The 20074-nt window shown below is 35.2% G+C and overlaps 1 protein-coding gene across 1 annotated transcript in view; it reads left to right on the top strand.

The window, feature by feature from the left end:
* The window catches only part of BBS9 (Bardet-Biedl syndrome 9), a 176899-nt gene that overhangs the window by 71497 nt on the left and 85328 nt on the right, over positions 1-20074 (top strand). The window contains exons 12-14 of the mRNA XM_090371508.1: positions 8854-8930; positions 12746-12805; positions 13032-13233. Coding sequence (XP_090227634.1) covers positions 8854-8930; positions 12746-12805; positions 13032-13233 — 339 coding nt within the window. The remainder of the gene's footprint in view (positions 1-8853; positions 8931-12745; positions 12806-13031; positions 13234-20074) is intronic.

A 20074-nucleotide genomic window follows, 5' to 3' on the forward strand; every position in this document is an offset into this window, starting at 1 on the left:
TTTAGAATTATAGTTTCTTGTTATAATGTTTTTAAATTCATAAGCTGAAATGTTTCCTTTTGTTAACCGTGTCCATTTTACATACAGCTTTACAGCAGACAACAATTCTGTCTCTAGATATACAAGCTGTGTTAACAGAAGTGTTAATAAATAAGTGAAAACATTTATATAAATAATGAAAAAACAATTTTAAATGGTATAAGCTTGTATTTCAGTACAGCAGATAGTTTGTGGCAGATGTCCACCAATTTTTGTCAAGTATAAATGGAAGTATTTCACCAGTCCTCAATTTTGAAATCTTTTAATGCCACATGTGTTCACCTTCCAGATCAATTTTGCACATGCCTCTCCAATTCACACCACAGATAGTTATTCCAGTAGAGTATAGTGAATATTCTAGTATAGATGCCTATGTTTGAACAGCATTGGGCTGTTCAAACATAGGCATCCTGCATTGCATTTCATAGCAGGGAGCATTGCCCTGCTGGTATGTGTTTGGCCTTTCACCATAAAATTCCATCAGTGAAGAAACTGCAGCATTGTTTCGAATATCATCGTCTGACAACCTATTTACTGAACTATGAAAAGCATCACATCATCACATTTTCACTACTATATTAGTACAGTAAACCCCCACTATTCGAGGGTTATGTTCCTGAGAAATGTCGCGAATACCGAAAACGCGAATACTGAGTTATGGCTCCCATAGTAATAAAGGGATTCCATTCCAAAGTATGAAATATATAAGAAAAACTAGTCTAAAATTTTGTCTATGTAAGTATTATATGTACCTTCATAATATGACTATGTACATAGACAGTACATAGTGAAATGCAAGCATATGGCATCGAAATGAAAATAAGAAACAATTTAATATTAAATGTAATATTTATTAGAAATTTAACAAATCTTTCAAACCAGCGCCTTTGCTAACTAAAAAAACATATCCCGCCAGTGCTATCGCCAGTTTCGCTAAAGTGTTGATAAAGGAGTTTTGCTTTTTCACAAATGATGAGTGAACTTAATGGAATTTTATTTTGAGTTCGGTCTTCTATCCACAAATTCAAAGCTTTTTCCATTTTTTCTAATTTAACATCACGAGTTACAGAGCAAATTTTTGAAGCAATTAGCGTGTTTTCACAGACACTACGGCGGATTTTTTCTTCCGATTTTTTGATTGATCGTACCTGTGACTCATTGATTTTATAATGTTTTGCCATTGAGGAGACACTTTCACCATTAGAAATTTTGTCTAATAACTCAATTTTATTCGCTAATGTCATCACCTTCTTTCATATTTTCACATTTCTCTTGTTATTCGTAGCCATATTTTTGTATGGGTTAGAAAGAACTTGTCCACAATAAAGTCACTTTCTTCCGTTAACACACTCGAAAATTCTGTTTTACACTGCAAAACGGTAGATTTATCACTTTTGTAAGCATATCAATTTATAAATTGATAAATTTATTTAATTTATAAGTGTATAAATTAAAAGCAAACGACAAAACTTTCCACGACAAGCGCATAACACATACTGAACAAGGATTAGCGAGAAACATCCACGCTCGCGATTTTGTCACCCCTCCCCCCCACCCACTGAGCGCTGTTTTGACCGAGAAAGATAATTTTAACCACGCCCATGTTTTTTTATGGCGGAAAATATTCACGGCACTTTAAAATTCACATTTTTTTTAGGTTTCATTTTATATTAAATCAGCGACCGCGAATACAGATACCGCGAATAGCGGGGGTTTACTGTATTTTGTAAAGCCAAAAGACATAAAGAAGCTAGACTTTTGTTGTATCAGATGAAAAAAAAACAAAAAAAAAACCCAACTTCCTGCTGCCAGAAGGTACCAGTAATCCAGCTACCAGGCTCAGCCATAACTATCCAGGAAAGCTATTTATTCTGCTGGCTGACAGCACACTGACCAGACATAAACTTCCTGAGGTCCTCTGTCAGTTTTTTTTTCAATGGTTTGCATTTATGTCTGTTGGTTTTTATGTCCTAGTTCAGTATCAAAATTCTGCTGTCATTATTTTGCTTGAGCTGCTTACTTCCAGTCTCTGTAACAAACATCTCTGTAGTCTTTCATATATGGCTTTTCCTCTGCTATGCTTACCAGCTGAGTCTTTAGACCCTTTCAGACCTTGAGACCTGAACATAATACTCCAGATGCAGCCTTACCATTGACTTGTATGACAGTGCTATAACCTCCTTTCCCTATTTGCAAAGGTATGGTAAATCATTGATAGCATACCATGCACCTTCATTTCCGCCTGCTTAACACAGAAATATAACTTTCATGTCTAATCGTGTCATAAACCCCAAGTCTCTCTTCTCATTTACACCATTCAGTTTCACCTCACTTCACCCGCCTTAGTGTATAAATTATTTGTGGATTGTTATTTTCCAAATGTATTTTTGGAAAGAAGAGATCATGGGTTTGTATGTTGCAGCCAGGGCCGGCCCGAACAAAAGCGGCACCCGGTGCAAAGTTGACTCGCAGGGCCTTGATACAAATTTCGTACAACAAAATAATTTATTGCAATTTGATATTTATTACATTGCACAAATTGGTTTAGTAAGGATTACATGAAAATGATAAATAATTAAATTATTTTAATAAAATTAACATTTCAATCACAAAAAAATCTTTACTAAATCAAATAAGAAAAATAATTGCTTCATATACTTATAAAATACAATTTGGTACGCGATTTAATCGAATAAGGTCACAATATGTGATTTTTTTTCATTTTCTTACATGTTTTATAGCAACTTTGTTGATAATATCATCATAATTTAGTTTTTTGGCTATTTCGGATTCGATAGATAAAATGGCTAAGTAGGTAAATCGTTCTTGACTAATGCTAGATCTCAAGTAATTTTTTATTATTTTCAATCTTGAGAAAGATCTTTCTGCAGATGCGACGGTAATTGGTAAGGTTAATATAATTTTCAGAACAGTAACAAAATTTGGATACAATTCAAATAAATTATTTTTCAGTAAATTTTGTAATATTGTGATCCTGGAAGGCAAAACTCAAAGACAAATTTTGATTTCATTAAATAAATCAATGCAATCAATTTCGTCTTTCAAGGTCGCATTTAAGTGTTTGCAACATTTAAGAAGATCGTTTTCAGTCAGTTTTTGAATATTATCCAAATTATATAAAAAACCATATGATGTCTTATGTTCGTGATAAATTTCGAATCTTTTCTTAAAAGAAATAATCGCACTATCGATTATGACTAGAAAATATTGAATTCTGAAATATTCTTCGCCTGATGAAATAGGCTGATTGGTTCCTTCATAACAAAATTGCTTTGTTTTTCGTCCAGTTCTTTGATTCTTAAATTCAGATGTCACTTGTAATTCTTCAGCTATTTCCTTTGCAGTTATTAAAGAAGATTTGAATCCCGATTCACGATACTGTTCAAAAAAATTTAAAAGGCCTTTTAAATGTGAATTTGCAGTACCGATATCTATATTTGAATTTTGAAATATCTTGCTCACAATATTTACTTCATTCAGTATGTCATACCAAATGACCAAACTTAATAAAAATTCAAACGAAGTAAGTTTATTTTCGATTGATTGGATTTCGGATTTCGTTTTCACATCACTGGTATGTTCATAAAGGTATTTCAAAGCTAGAGAAATTGTGGTACTTGGTATCTTGCAGATTTCACATTTTCGAGGTGACATTCCCACCTCGTTTCTGATGGTGGTTTTGGAGTAAGATGTTTGACATGCTCCTTTAATATATCCCAGCGTATCACAGAACTTGCAAAAATATTATATATGCTTTGTAAAGTCCCAAAAAATGAATTTGCAAGAGAAGATGATTTTGAAATGTCTCCAAGAACTAAATTCAAATTATGACTTCTGCAGGGCATATGCCGTGCTTTGGAATTCTTTTGCGGGATAAGTGCTTGCACGCCATTATATAAACCTCTCATATGAGCTCCGTTATCGTACCCCTGTCCTCGACAGTTCCCTAAATCTAATTCCTCCTTTTCTAATATGCTTTCAATTTTGGCTGATAACCCTTTTCCTGTCCAGTCTTTTACTGTTTCAAAACAAATAAATCATTCAAAAAAACAAATAAAAAGTTGTATACTCACATCGCTTTCAGAGTTATCTAATTAACATATCTTAAAATAACAGATAATTGTTCTCGATGGCTTACGTCTGGAGTGCAATCTAATAAAATTGTGAAATACTTAGCTTTCTTAACTGTATTTATTATTTCCTTTCTAACTTTTTTAGCCAAAGCAGAAATCAGTTCATCTTGTATTCTATGAGATAAATAGGAACGCGATGCTGATTCTATGCACCGATCCAAATGCTGTTTCATGATTGGGTTGTTATTTGGTTTTTAGGAGCATTAGCAACTAAGGCCATATTGCTCCGTGATATGTGGTGGGCATTCCCTGACCTTTCCACATCCGGTGGTGATGAGCTCGAACCCCGGTCTAATCAAGAAGCGTCTGCTACGCACTGCTGCTCCTTCCCACCTAGCTACAGAGGCGCCGAGACTTAAGTAATTACCGCTGTGCAGTTTATATAAAGCATCGCTACTGCCCCTGAACGCCAAATTATGCTCTGATAAATATAAAATTGCAGCCACTATTCTTTCACAAACACATTTTAAACGCTGTGTTTCGTTTTTAATTATTTTTTCATGTTCTTTGTCAATAGTGTTTCCAAGTTTCAAATTCTTTTCAAGTTGTAACAATTTGACCATAGCTTGTAAATGATATTCTGATTTTTCATGACTTTTTAATCGCGAACTTAAATGTACCCAATCGTTAAGTCCAGTTAAACACAGAGAAGCTGTATTTGAAGAGAATAACTTACACGCATAACACAATGTGGCATCTTTGTACTTTGAGTAGAGTAACCACCTTCTTGACATTCCCCATTCGTTAATTTTCTTAAATAATAATTTTCAGAAAAACTTCTGTTATTTTTATCTTTCGGAAAATCGTAGTTTTTTACTTGTGTCACACCATTTTGTATGATAGCCATTCTAAATTTATCAGTTATAATTTCGGGCCAAGTACCAGGCAATTGACATTTTCGTCTTTGTCGCTTTGTTGATTCTCTTGAAGCTGCGGTCCTCGGAATAATTCATCTTGTTCTTTGTTCGATGCTGACAAAAAATCCTCCATCTGTACGTTTCCCTCTGCTTCATGATTATCTTTCCGTTCTACAGTTTTCTTATCATCGCTTCCTCTTCATTAGGACGAGAGCTGGCTTTATGATGATCAGGATCGTTTTCGTGGATGTTGCAGGGCGTAATTTCATTTCCGCAAGTTTGATCTTCCAGTAACTGTGAATTATGCGTTTCTTCAGTTTGTTGCACATTTTCGATTTTTAAAAATTTTGCAAGGGAGTTCCTCTGTTTTTCCATAATTTCTTCTCTCTTTCTTTTTTTTTTCAATTTATCAGAGCCACACATATACTTTCTTCCTGCATCTCTGTCTCTACTAGTCATGTTGCGAAATAGATACGAATATATATGTTATTTATTTTCACACCTCGCGAATCGCGATAAAAACGTACGATGTACGATCAGCTGTCATTATATATTTGTATTTGTGGGGAATATTTATTCCATAATTTCAAATGAAACTCCAATAAATTATTATATAATTATTATTTTATTTGTAAGGAGAGATATTTTAAATATATTTGAAAGAAAATATATTTTTCCGTGTTCTTTGGAGAATTCTTGGCGGGCTTTCAGATAATGATAATAACATGATTATTGACATTTTATTTCTTATGTATATTAAAAATATGGCCATTTTATGGCGATGTCGCTAGATTTTGCGACAGTATTAAAACAAAAAAAAAATGAAACCATTTTTATTTTGCAAAATTAGTCAGCGGCGCGGGGTCTTGTGCGCTCGCACCGTTCGCATCCCCCCTCGGGCCGGCTCTGGTTGCAGCTTATGCTTTAAACCATCCTTATGCAATGCCATGCTTAGTATCACACTGAAAATCTCTCCTCTGTGCTCCTGAATTGCTGAAATGATTTTGTTGCAGCTGTAATGGCAGTTTTGTTTGTCAGCTGTTCGAGACCTCTTTCTGTTAAATATGTGGTCACATGCCTTGTGATTCAACTTTTGCATCTCCTTTGATTTTTCAATTCTGTATAACGTTCTGTACAGTGGTATTCAGGAAAAAGTCTTCCATGCCCAAGTTTGCAGATGATACAAAGGTTGGCAGAGTTGTTAATGACAGTATGCTACTGCAACAGGATCTAGAAAAGCTGAGCAGATGGGCTGAGAAGTGGCAACTGAAATTTAACATTGACAAATGTAAAGTACTGCATGTGGCTAGAAGTAACCCCAGAGAAATGTACTGACTGTGTGGTACTACGCTCAGGGTGGTAGAGAATGAAAAAGACCTGGGGGGTAATTGTGCAGTCAGATATGAAGTTTTTTGAGCAGTGCAGACAGGCTGCCAGAGCAGGTCATGGGGTGTTGTCATTGATATACAGGAATTTTGCTAGTAGGGATAAGGGGGTGATTATCCTTTGTATAAGGCAGTGGTCAGGCCGTGCCTTGAGTACTGCATACAGGTCTGGGGGCCTCATTTTAGGAAGGATGTAGAGTTGCTAGAACAAGTACAGAGAAGGGAAACAAGATTGGTGAGGGGAACGAAAGGGTCCTCTTACTAAGAGAGGCTTAAGTTCTGCAAATTGCAGCATCTGGGCACTTGCAGTGTGATCTGATTGAGGTGTATAAGGCCTTGAATGGTTTCAGCAGGCTCAATGCTGATGGGATTCTTCCTCTTGCCCAGATTACAAACCTGATGGGGCATAAATTCAAATTGAGGAAAGACAGTTGTAGAATAGATGTGCAGAAATTTGTCTTTAGCCAACGGTAATTGATTGCTGGAACAAACTTCCATCTGTTGTTGTGGAAGTTGATAGCTTAAATAAATTCAAGGCAGAGGAGACAAATGTTTAGAGCAAATGGATATGTGAAATGGGTTTTTTTGGATGATGATGTATAGGCTTGCTTTCTTACATCATATGCCTCTGCTAATGGTAACGCTAACTTGAGTCTCCAAAATCCATCTAACACTTGGTCCTATAATGTGACATCCAGCTACGTTTTTCACATTCAAACTCATTGAGCTTCAGTCCAAATATCAATTTGCTTGACTCTGAACAAAGTATATTCCAACTTTCACCAATGCAGTAACATAACACCATCTACATTATCCATATCATTGCTGATATTTTATATAACACGTGATTATACTGTGGTGTCTCAATGCTTTTGATAACATAGTGTATCTCTGAGGACTACAAAATGTAGTCCTTTTCAACAGCAATCGCATGTGATCTACTATGGGGCCATGGTTTTGTTTTAGTTCATGGCAGTTTCTGAACTAGTAGGTCTGAAGCTTTTTAAGACTGGTTTAAAGTAGTTTACAATATATATTTTAATGAATAAAAACAGATAGAGAAGTCAAATTTTATGATTTAGATTTACGGTTGGACCATGTTATTAAACAGATTGAGAAACACTGGTTTATTACATATTAGTAGCACTTCTGTTTTCTATGATTTATGCTTTTTGTAAACTTTCTGGTTTTTGTAAATTGTAAAGGTTAATTCTAATTATTTATTCTTAAAAAATACATTTAATTTCTATGAATATTGTTTTTCAAATGTATTGTGTTGGCTGCCACCTCCAGAATAAAAATATTCTTCACACTTTTCGCATGCCATTTCAGATATGGAGAAGTTTCGGATGCAGTTCACAACTCTTTAGATGAATGACATTTCAGCCATTAGCATATAATATTAGAACTGATGCAAAATGGTTGCTAGGTTAGACAATATTTGTGAATCAGTTAGAATTTTGAAGTATGGTAGAATATCTAAAATTGTTTCATTAATCCTTATTGTTCCTCACAGTAATACAGATGTTGAGTGCAGCATGCTTTCAGTCTTGTCAAAAGAACAGAATAAAATTCATATAATTGATGTCAAATGAAATGTAATAATCTATTGTGTTTTAAAATGCAAAACTCTATTGTGTTTTAAAATGCCTTTAGTATGAACCAACTTGTGCAGATGTCCTTGAAACAAGCTAAGTGAAGGCTACTTCTATTCAATTTTCATATGAAGACAGTAGGTGAAGAATCATATCTCGTATTCACATGTTCTGATATTAATGTTACATGCTTATGTAGAATTTCTTTTAATAATGTTATATTTTAATTTCAGCATTTAGTTGAGTAAATAGCATTGATTTTGGCCTTTTTATATACATGTTAATGCAATATTATATATTTTTTGTACTGTATATTTGTGTATACTTGTACTGTATATTTGTGTATACTTATTCTATATACTTGTACTGTATATTTGTGTATACTTATTCTATATACTTGTACTGTATTTTCATATTGTATATTTGAGGTTTTTTTAAACTTTTTTTTTATAATAACAAAAGGAAAGGTACCAGAATATAAAAATTTTCAATAACAGTATTGTGTAACTGAACAAAATTTAAAAAACAAAACAAAAAACAACTTAAAATACTTTTAGAACATATAAACAAAACAAATAACTTTATGATCTGTTTTATTGCATTTAATAATGACGTGTAATTTCCCCTTTGTGGTATATGACGTGCTTTAATACTTATAGAAAAAACAGTTTGGTGCATTTTAGTTGATAGCAAATAAGTAGCAAAAGTTTTCCAGATCCTAATTTCAGAAAGTTTACATGTACACAATCCTCTAAATTTATAACTTGTTATAAAACTGGTTTCTTTCATATTGATTTATGCTGATTTTTTTTTTTTCTTGCAGATTTTCCAGGAACAAAAAGACTTGAAAATGAGCTTACTATAATAATCACTATTCCTCATAATTTAGATGCAGTTAGTGTGAGTAAGAAAAGTCATTTAGTATGCTCATTAAAAGATTATTTTCTCTTTTGCTCTCAGTGTTACTTTTCTTCTAAACAATTATTCTCTCTATACAAATCTCAAATCTGCCCTACCATGGAATATTGTTCCCATATCTTGGGTGGTGCCCACAAAACCTTTCTCTCAGGCTTCCAGACTCTATTCAGAAAAGGGCACTCAGGTTAATTAATGACCCATCTATTACAAAGTCTCTCCAATCTCTGTCTCATAGATGTTTTATTTCTGCTGCATGCCTCTTCTATAGATACTTCCATGGCTATTGTTCTTTTGAATTGGTTTGTGTAATTCTCCCCTCTCTTCCAAACCAATCTGATCACATGCTGCAACCAGTCAGCATCCATTTACTGGCCAACTTCAAACTCACAGAACCAACTTTTCTTCTTCCTCATTTATCCCTTCAACTTCAGCTTTTTGGAACAACAACTTAATTCCTTCATATGTATTTCCTAAAAATTGCAGTCTGCAGAAATTGAATTCTAATTTCAATGAGTAACTTCTCAACCTACAACCCATTAAAAAAAAAAAAAAAAAAAAGGTAAACTGCAGCTATTATCAACCCACTGCAGGATGGAAGCCTCCTCAGCAATTCATGTTGAGGGAAATGGACCATAACCTGCCACGCTGGTCCAGTGTGGGTTGGCAGATCAACTGTATTTAGCAGTCAGGGCCTTGAACCCTGGTTCAAGCTCAAGGAGTGTGTGCTACTGCACACGCTCCTTGATCCTATAATGTGACATCCAGCTACATTTTTCACATTCAAACTCATTGAGCTTCAGTCCAAATATCAATTTGCTTGACTCTGAACAAAGTATATTCCAACTTTCACCAATGCAGTAACATAACACCATCTACATTATCCATATCATTGCTGATATTTTATATAACACGTGATTATACTGTGGTGTCTCAATGCTTTTGATAACATAGTGGTCAGGAGCGCTCACTGCATGAAACGCTCCTGACCACTCGGCTACAGAGGCCTCTACAGCCCATGCATGGTACTAAGTACCATAGCTTCTAATACCTTTCGCGTTTGTGGTTTTCTTAAAAAACAGTTCTTTATTTCTTTTTTATTATTATTGAAATGCTAAGCTACTGATTTTGTGATTTATAAATGTTTTCCAATTAATTGCTATATATTATTTATTAATTACTGTTTATCAATGTGATGTTCCATAAGGGCCCAATACTGACCCTTATGGAACTCCGCTCATCCCTTTAGTCTCTGAAGGGCAGTGGGCCATTTATAACCCCCTTTGTCTCCTACTATTTAACTATCCCTTTATCAACAGTAATAACTTGCCCTTAATGCCACATTGCTCCAATTTATACAACAATCATACATCTGTTACAGTATCAAACACTTTACTGAAATCTAAGTATCTGATGTCAGAATTATTATTTGTATCCGTTTCCTTTGTGACAACCTCCTAGTAGCTAATTAGATTTGTAAGGCGTGACTCCCTTTAACCCCGAGTTAGGTATCCAAAAATTTTAAATTCCTCTGTGCATGCAAAAATTTGAATAACCAGCAAAAAATAATTCAAAATTTGTTCATTTTTGATGTCACTTATATTATTTTCAATCTTTTCTGAACACAACTGTGAAAAAGCCAAGTTCTGTATTATAAACATATATGGTACAGCTTGGATAATTCGAAACTGAAGGGGCATCAAAATTATTTCGAATTCCCCAAACTTTGAATTAAATAATTCTTTTTTATATAATAGGAGGCTCAACATGCAGAAAAATAATTCAAAATAACCAATATGTTAAAGTATCAAGCGCCACTGTATTTTAATTAATTTTTAAAAATTAAACTCCCTTTAGACCTGTTGGCAAGCAAATGCAAATTTAAAATCTGCACTCTTCAACAAATGCTGTAATTCAAAGCCAACTCATCAGTAACAGGAGCGCTCACTGCATGAAACACAAAACATGTAGTTTGATTCCAGATGATGCATCAATGTTACAATGCCAGAAAGCATTACTGATGGGAGGAAAGTGCATAGCAGTAAAGAGAGCATGCTGTCAATCAACACATGCATATAATTAGGTGTAACTTAACCATAAATTTTTCCTAATTGTTCAGTAATCAATAGACATTTCTGGAATTTTCTGCTGAGAATTCAAAGAAAGCATTTTCAAAAACAACTATTAGGAGTTTCGGTTGTGCGGATGGAATAGATGAAGCACAAATTGCTGAATTGACCACGGAACACACAATTCAGACTTATATTATGGCACAATATGGCTTAAGTTGCTGATGCACCTGAAATCCTACAACAAAACAAAAACATAAATTGCTGAAATATTGTCGGGTCAAATCGACTCTGCATGACTGATTCAGGGTTAACAAACCCTTGCTGTGATTACCTTGTGGCTCCACTCCTATCAAGATGATCTTGTATTATTTCTTTAACTAATGATTCCATTAGTTTCCAGGATACAGAGGTTAATGAATCTAATGGGAATGATTTCCTAGATCATGTATAACTGGAAATGAGCCATGGATGCATTACTTTTAGCCTGAAAGCAAGCCAGTAAAAGGTGTCATCATTCCAGCTTTCCAAAGCCATCTGCAGGAAAGGTGATGAAATGGGGGAAACTATTAACAGTAAGGTATGAGTCATCTGAAGCTTGAAATCCATATCACGGATTGATCTCAAAATGAGTTTATTTGCAGCATGACAGTGCCTGTCCATGCAGCACTATACAGCTGTTTGCTGGCACCATTTAAAATCTGTGTTTTGAAGTGCTGCCATATTCTCTCCTTATTCTTCTGATTTGGCTCCAAAGTTTTGTCATTTTTTTGAACCACTCAAAAAAGCATTTGGGAGAAAACACTTCCACTCTGATTACAAGGTCCAAAAAAAGCAGTGCTTGAGTGGCTCAGCAAGCATCTGAAGAAATTATTTTCAATGGTATCTGGGCATTGTTGTTGTTGTTGTTGTTATTTGGTTTTTAGGAGCATTAGCAACTAAGGCCATATTGCTCCGGGATATGGGGTGGTCATTCCCTGACCTTTCCGCATTCTCCGTATTTGGTAGTGACGGGCTCGAACCCCGGTCTAATCAAGAAGCGTGTGCTACGCACTGCTGCTCCTTCCCACCTGGCTACGGAGACGCCGATCTGGGCATTAGTCATGAGTTGGAAGATGTGCTTTGCAAGAGGAGATTGTTATAAAATTGAGATTCCTCACCTCATGTTTGAATAAAGAATTGTTTACTGATTTTATCATTGGTTTTGTAGCACATCAGCATCTTAGGGTATATTGTACCAGTGTATTGTATGTGTGTTCATTCATTTGAGCTGATTTGCAGGTTGTGTGAGCTAAAACACATGAAATAACATGGGGCAAATGCAAGCTCCTTATGCCTGAGATTGGCTAACTACAGGCCTGATTGCAGAGGTGCTATGAATTTCTCTAGTCTCAAATCAGATTTTATCTATGACCCTTCCAAATAAATGACGAGTAGTGAAATTTTTGATTTGCAGTGTCGTAGTTTATTAAAATGATTGTTTGTTTAATTGAACCATGCTTTTATAAAAAAAAACAATTGAACCATTCTTTTATAAAAAAAAAAATTGACATGGAAAACCTTTTCAACTAGCTTCTTGTTATATTATTACTTCATTCTGTTTACATTTAAAACTAAACTGCATATTAAATTGCTTTTTTTTTATTTTAATGCATGACTATTTACAGTTGTGAGATAAAAACATTGATGCTCACATTAAAGTTCTTTTTTATATGCTGTTTCTTGTGGTAGTCTGGTGAGAATACTGTCATTGGTGATGATGGAGATCCTGTACCATCCATAACAGTAAAGGTATTTATGCTTTTATAGTTTATTTCTTAAAAGATTTCCCTGAAGCTTTTCTCTTTATCTTATTTTATGTGTTTTTGCCTTCATTTAAAAATGTTTTCTTTAATATTTGTAAATTTTGTAAATTTTAAGAATGAATGGCAAGTGAATAGACACTTGTGAAATTGAACTATGGGCTTGTTTTTCCACCTCTGCTTTAAAGATTTACAGATAATTGTTGTTATTTCAGCTACAGTTGAAGTCTGCAGTGGCAGTGCAAGATGTACGATTAATGGTTCATGTAGACCGTCCGCTTACAACGTCTCAAAACATATTCACTTTTAATACTCTCTCAGAGTATTCTCAAGCTGTTGTTTCTGTACAAATGGGGTCTCCATACTTACCTTCCAGCCTTAAGTTAAGGGCCTTAGCAGTTTATACTAATAGTAATGGTAAGTAAATGAAACACCAGACAGATTAAGTAATAAAAATGAAAATAAATGTTTTTTTTTTTTTTTTTTTAATTTATTATTGTTTTAGATGGGAAAAATTGATATGTATGGAATTTTAACCTTTTATCCAGACACATTGGTAGCAAATGTCCACAAAAGTGACTTAAATTTGAAAATAAAAATATCTATTTAAAGTGACATCAGTGTGAATTTTAGTATTCCTTTATTATTAGTTGGGCTGTCAATCTGTATCATTAATTTTTGTTATTTAAGAAGTTTGTCCATAAAAAAATAAAAGGAAAATTTTCATCAAACTTTGTAATCAAGCTGCTAATGTTACTTTTAATGTGCTAGGTAAAGGGTTAAATGATTGATTGGCTCTGAAATCAAGTATGTTAAAAGAGAGGAGAAAAGAGGAATTGTAGAACAAAATAAGAAGGAATGAATTTCCACTCACTGTGTGATTGTAATCTGACATCAAAATCATGCAAATATATAAGTAAATAACTGTCTTTACTAAACTTAAAATTAAGATCAAATTTATCCTCAGTGTCAGAAAACTTATTCCCATCCTTTGTTCACATTTCCCCAATTGTGAGTCACAATAACTTTCAAGAATAATCTGATCTTTGGTTTCTCTATTAAATTTTCAACTTCTTTCTGCTTTTTTAAAATTTTAATCAGAATTCAGTATTGAATTCTAGTGAAAATTTTGAAAAGCAGAAAGAAGTTGAAATGTTGGCCTCTTCAATTTTAATATATGAAGTGAATTTTTCCAGTAATTTTCACCATGGATTGTATACAGCTGGAGTTATCTTATATCCATGTATGTGGAATTTAAGTTCTTTGTTATATTAGAATGCTTGAGGTACTATACATTTTTTGGTTGAGTTAAACAGTTTTGGAACATTTTAAACAACTTACAAAGATGTGCTTCTTGTGCAACCTTTTTTGACTGTGTATGTCTATACAGGTTCTTGCAGATCCACAATGAGATTTTGATATATGCAGTAAATGATGAAGCATGCATATTAGTCGATTTGTGGAGGCTGGGAAAGGGGTGTGTGTGTGTGCACGCACACAGCATTCATTATAGTGCATTGTTTTCATACTGCAAGTGCCATTCATGTTACAATTTAAGCAATGAGAAACCATCATATCAAAAATTTTCAAATTTTGTGAGAAAATCTTTTTCCAGATGCACACAGAACAGGACAATTGCTGATAATGCTCTGATAATATTTCATTTTTTCAGAGGTTAACATGCATAGCCTTTGTAAAATGTTGGCATGTCAGTTAAAAAGCATTTTACTCTATCATGAAAAACAAATATACATACATGTTTAAACATGAATAAGAAACAGCAGTATCTGTTCTTTCCTATCCTTATCTGTCGTTGCAGTCAGTTTGGTTTCTTATTACTATTAGAGCTTTGAGGGTAATAGTGTAATTCTTGATGAACTCTGAGCAGCACTTCTCTGATTTCATTCCTTTGGAAAGGGATGTGTGATTAGCTGTAAATTGAAGGTGTTCTAGAGGTGACTTATATTTTTTGTGAGATGAAAACTGAAGTTTCTCAGCAGAATTAAATCCTGATTCTTCCAGCAATTTCCCAATTCAGCCTCAGATGAAATAATTAAAAAGAATTCCTTTAGTTCATTATCAAGAATTAAATTTAGATCTTTCTGAACATAGCACTGACAGAGCCTTGGAGGCACAGTAACAATATATTTAATCCACCTGGGAATCATTTTGGCATCTCTTTCACTCAAAAACCATTCTGTTTATTTTGAGTAAGTTGCAGTTCTTTCCAAGATAATCTTTTTTATCAGAGCTTCTCTATTAAAAATTGATGAATTAAGAATTAACAAATTAAGAAAAAAGAAATTTCTGTGGAAAAGTTTAGAAATAACCCAAAAATGCTAGACATTATCTTTTGTATGATATCACATGAATCTTAAAAGTAATGGTCACGTTAAACTAAAAGATTCCAAATGAAACAGCACTAATTTACCTGTATGAAGTCACATGGAGGGTGTATTTCAATTCCAGTATTTTTTTATAGCTCTTTTGTGATAATCTTTTGCTCTTCTTCTGTCCTAAGCAGGTTCTCAACATTCCTTTCATCAGTTAAATTACTCTCTTCAAATGATTTAGCACAGTCAGCATGAAGACAGAGATTCAAAATCTCCTCATTAGGGCTCTTGACTTTGTTATTTTAGTGTTCAAATTGGATTTTAGAGAAATAAATAATAATCCACCATGCAAAGGAGCACCATCATTGGTGGGGGGGGGAGTAGGTTTCTAGTTAATAGTTTTAGTTCTTTACTTCCATGCATTAAACCAACAGGATTTGGAGGTGAATTTTGTTAAAATGTCTACTTTCTAAGGTAACAACCATACCAAATAAACTGTTGGATCTACTGAATTTTTCAGCACCTCTGTGGTGACGGGCCAGATGGTATTTGGTTTCACCACTGCAGCAGGACTCAAGCCATTGCAATGCCTGGATGCAGAAAACAAATGCCACCACTCATTACATGGAAAGAGTACAGTAAAACTATTATTTTTCCATTCCCTGAGAGCTGATGCCTAGGTGTAGTGTACTTCATGTTAACATGGGCTGTGTAACCATGGCAAAGACTTGAGATTCTTCAAACCAATTGGTTGTTTTTTTTACTGAATAGCATTCCAATGAATAATTAAAATAAAGTGCTCCAAGCTTTTCCACTCATTTTCTTAATGTTGCTGAGCAGAAAAATGGGTACTTATCATTCTTTAAAATAAACATGATCAAATGATGCAATACTTAAAAGGTGGTGACATGGTTTAAGCACACAAGCAACTAGAGCTACAAAGTATCAGAATATTTTGTCTGTAATAGAGTGTATTGTTCAATTGCTTTGTTTTTTTCTAGATAAAAAAAACTTGAGTTTCTGGGAGAGTATCATGTAACCATTGCTTGCAACTGATATGTTGTGATAAAAATGCCTCTTGTCAAGACAATATTCGAACTTGAGCCTTTTCCAAACTAAACAAATCTTCATGTAGCAACTGATTACAGATCAACTTTTTTAAAGTTCTTAACTTTTTTGCAGAACTGGAATCTTTTAAACAAAATAGGATCTAGTGAAGAACACAAATAACAGTTATAAATACGATTATCTAGTGTGTTTTTTTTTTTTTTTATTGTAAAATGTGTTATGATTTTTGGGTTTCTGTAGTTAATGTTTTCTTTTATAAAACATGATAATTGTACCTGTATTAGGATTTTTGTGTTCCCAGTTAACCAATTGATAATTTTATTTGAACCAAAAATAAAATTACAGATATTTTTGTGTACTATTTTATTAAATAATATTAACATTGCTACTATTAGGATGTCCCAGTAAAGCCCAGAGCAGTAAAAATTATATCACTTTTTTTTTTTTTTTTTTTTTTGTATAAATGGATTCTGTAAATTTTCTGATTTTTCTTCAGAGTTTGCTTTGTCCCAATTTTTTTTACTTCAGAATTTATTTTGTCCTGATTTTCATTAGCATTAGCATTAGCATTAGTAGAGGCATTTGATGCAAGAAAGCCAGCTTATGCAGCATCAACCAAAAAAAAAAAAAAAAAAGTAACATAAATAAATAAAAATAACCACTTCCACTTCACCCCTCTCTCCGTTCGAAATACCTGTCCAGCTGAGCCTTAAACTTATTTAGGCTATCAACTTCCACGACAAGGGATGGAAGTCTGTTCCACCCACCAACCACCCGCTGGCTAAAGGCAAATTTCCGCACATCTATCCTACATCTGTCTTTCCTCAATTTGAATTTATGCCCTCTCAGGTGATTATTCTGAGCAAGAGGAAGAATCCCATCAGCATTGAGCATGCTCAAACCATTCAAGGCTTTGTACACCTCTATCATATCACCTCGCTGGTGCCTAGTTTCCAGACACTGTAATTCGCAAAACTTAAGCCTTTTTCCGTAAGAGCACCCCTTTGTCCCATTCACCAATCTAGTTGCCCTTCTCTGTACTCGTTCCAGCAGCTCTACATCCTTTTTGAAATGAGGCCTCCAGGCCTGTATACAGTACTCTAGGTGTGGCCTGACCATTGCCTTGTACAAGGGAATAATCACCTCCTTATCCCTGCTAGAAAAATTCCTATATATCATTGACAATACACCATGAGCTACTCTTGCAGCCCGTCTGCACTGCTCAGAGAACTTCATATCTGCCTGCACAACCACCCCCAGGTCCCTTTCATTCTCTACCACTGTCAGTGTAGTACCACAGAGTTGATACGTTGCTCTGGGGTTGCTGTTTCCCATATGTAGTACTTTACATTTGTCAATGTTAAACTTCATTTGCCACCTCGAAGCCCATCTGCTCAACCTTTCCAAATCCTGTTGCAGCAGCATAGTGTCAGTAGTGTCCTTGACAACCCTGCCAACCTTCGTATCGTCTGCAAACTTGGACATTAAGCCTGATATACCATCATCAATATCATTTATAAATACAGAAAACAATAAAGGACCCAATACTGAACCCTGAGGGACTCCACTAATAACATTAGTCCACGATGAGCAGTGTCCATTGATTACCACTCTCTGTCTTCTCCCCCTCAACCACCCCTTTATCCATAGCAGCAATTTGCCTCCAATGCCACACTGCTCCAATTTGTGCAGCAGTCTTCCATGTGCAACAGTATCAAAAGCCTTTCTAAGATCCAAGTATATAATATCAAAGTTATTCCCTGCATCCAGTTCTTTTGTGACTGCATCATAGTATCCAATCAAATTGGTCAGGCAAGACTTACCCTTAACAAAACCATGCTGTGTCCTAGCTATAACTGAAGTCTTGTCTAGATGATCCTGCAGTGCTTCTTTCACCAGTGCCTCCATTAATTTTCCGGGAAAAGAAGTTAAACTCACAGGTCTATAATTACTTGTGTCAGCCTTTGATCCCCCTTTGTGAATTGGGGTCACATTTGCACATCTCCAGTCCATGGGTACCTCCCCTGAGTCCAAGGAAGCTCTCATAATTATGGCTAAGGGTTTGCTTACCTCCTTTGCTGCCTCCTTTAATATAACTGGATAGATCCCATCCACCCCAGGTGCCTTTCTTGTGTTTATCTTCAACAATTTCTCCTCCACTTTGCTCTCAGTTATTACAAGATTCTCTAGCTTACTGCTAGAGTTGAATACACCTCTGGCATTCCCCTCGCTGAATAACTCCTCATGTGTGAATGTCGATGCAAAATATTGATTTAGTTTGTTAGCTACCTGAGCAGGGTCATCAACAGTTGACCCATCGATCTCAAGTGGACCAATCTGATTCATCCCCTTCCTTCTAGAGTTTACATAAGTAAAGAACTCTTTGCTGTTTTTCTTCGCATCCCTTGCCAAGGATCTCTCGTAATCTGCCTTCGCCTGCCTAACCTCCTTTGTAACTTGGTTACAGATCAACTTGTATCTATCATAGGCGTCTGTGTCACGTGTTAATTTGTATGTATCCCATGCATTTTTCTTCTCTGCCATATGCCTCATTAGTTCATCTGACAACCATTTAGGCCTAAACCTTGAACAATATTTCTTAGTTGGTATGTAAAGCCTAGTAGCTTCCACGATAAGTTCTTTGAATGCTTCCAATTTTGAATTTGCTGTTGGCAATATCATCAGTTGATCCCACTGTATAGAATTTAAATACTGTCTCAGTCCATTGTAGTCGCCTTTACGAAAGCAATACCCCTTCCCTTTACCCCTAATGGTAGTTACCTCTTTGAGTAACTCCCACTTCAGCACACTGTGATCACTGCCACCAAGCGGTTCATTTATCTGCAGATTCTTAATGCATGAAGAATCACTACTGATAATCAAATCAAGAGTATTACTCCCTCTAGTTGCCTCCCAAACATGCTGATGTAGAAAACAATCATCCAATAAATCCACAAAAGGCTTGCTACTGTGTGAGTGACCAGCCCCCAAATTCCAGTCAATATCTGGGAAATTAAAATCCCCCATTATAAGACTCTCTGATTTACCGGCCCACTCTATTTCTCCGAACAGTTTCTTATTATACTCATCAGAGTCATTAGGCCTATAGCACACTCCTACTCTCAATTTTGATCTCCCAATGCTTATGTCACACCAAACTGACTCGACACTGCACTGTCCAGCGATGTCGACTGGCTTCACTTCCTTGGATTTTATGTGTTTTTTAACTAATAGCATAACCCCTCCTCCCTTCCTATCCTGTCTATCCTTTCTGTAGACATTGTACTCCCCAAATTGCAGTTCTGCATTCCTTATATCTGTGTGACACCACGTCTCTGAAATCCCCACAATATCTGCCTTTGATGTTTTGAGCAATACCTCAAATTCATCAAATTTATTTACTAAACTCCTAGCATTGGTGTACACACAAGTATACCTGCACCTGTTTCTATTCTTAGCTACCCTAACACAACCCATGTGTTTACTTGTACCCCAATGATTCCCAGCAGTCTCTGAAATATCCTGCATCTTATTTTCCAGGCTGCGGCTCATTCCAATAGAAGCAGTGCAAGAATCACTTTCACCTCTGCCAGTGGCTACTGTTAATCTATTAGTCCTTGTATCCCCCCAATCTAGCAGTTTTCCGACCCACCTAACATTGCCTCGATAGCATCAGCAAACATTCTTGCACCCTTCCTATTTAAGTGTATCCCATCCCTGTAGAAGCAGTCTCTCCTGTTAACAAGTACAGACCAGGCTGAAAAAAATTCTACCCCTTGAGCCCTGCACAATCTTTCCAGGGCCGAATTGATTGACAGGGCTCTCATCATATACTCCCTCCTATCGTGTCTGGGCAG

Source organism: Mastigoproctus giganteus, chromosome 4 (assembly GCF_048544385.1).
Source record: "Mastigoproctus giganteus isolate SK-2022 chromosome 4, ASM4854438v1, whole genome shotgun sequence".
Classification (NCBI taxonomy): Eukaryota; Metazoa; Arthropoda; class Arachnida; order Uropygi; family Thelyphonidae; genus Mastigoproctus; species Mastigoproctus giganteus.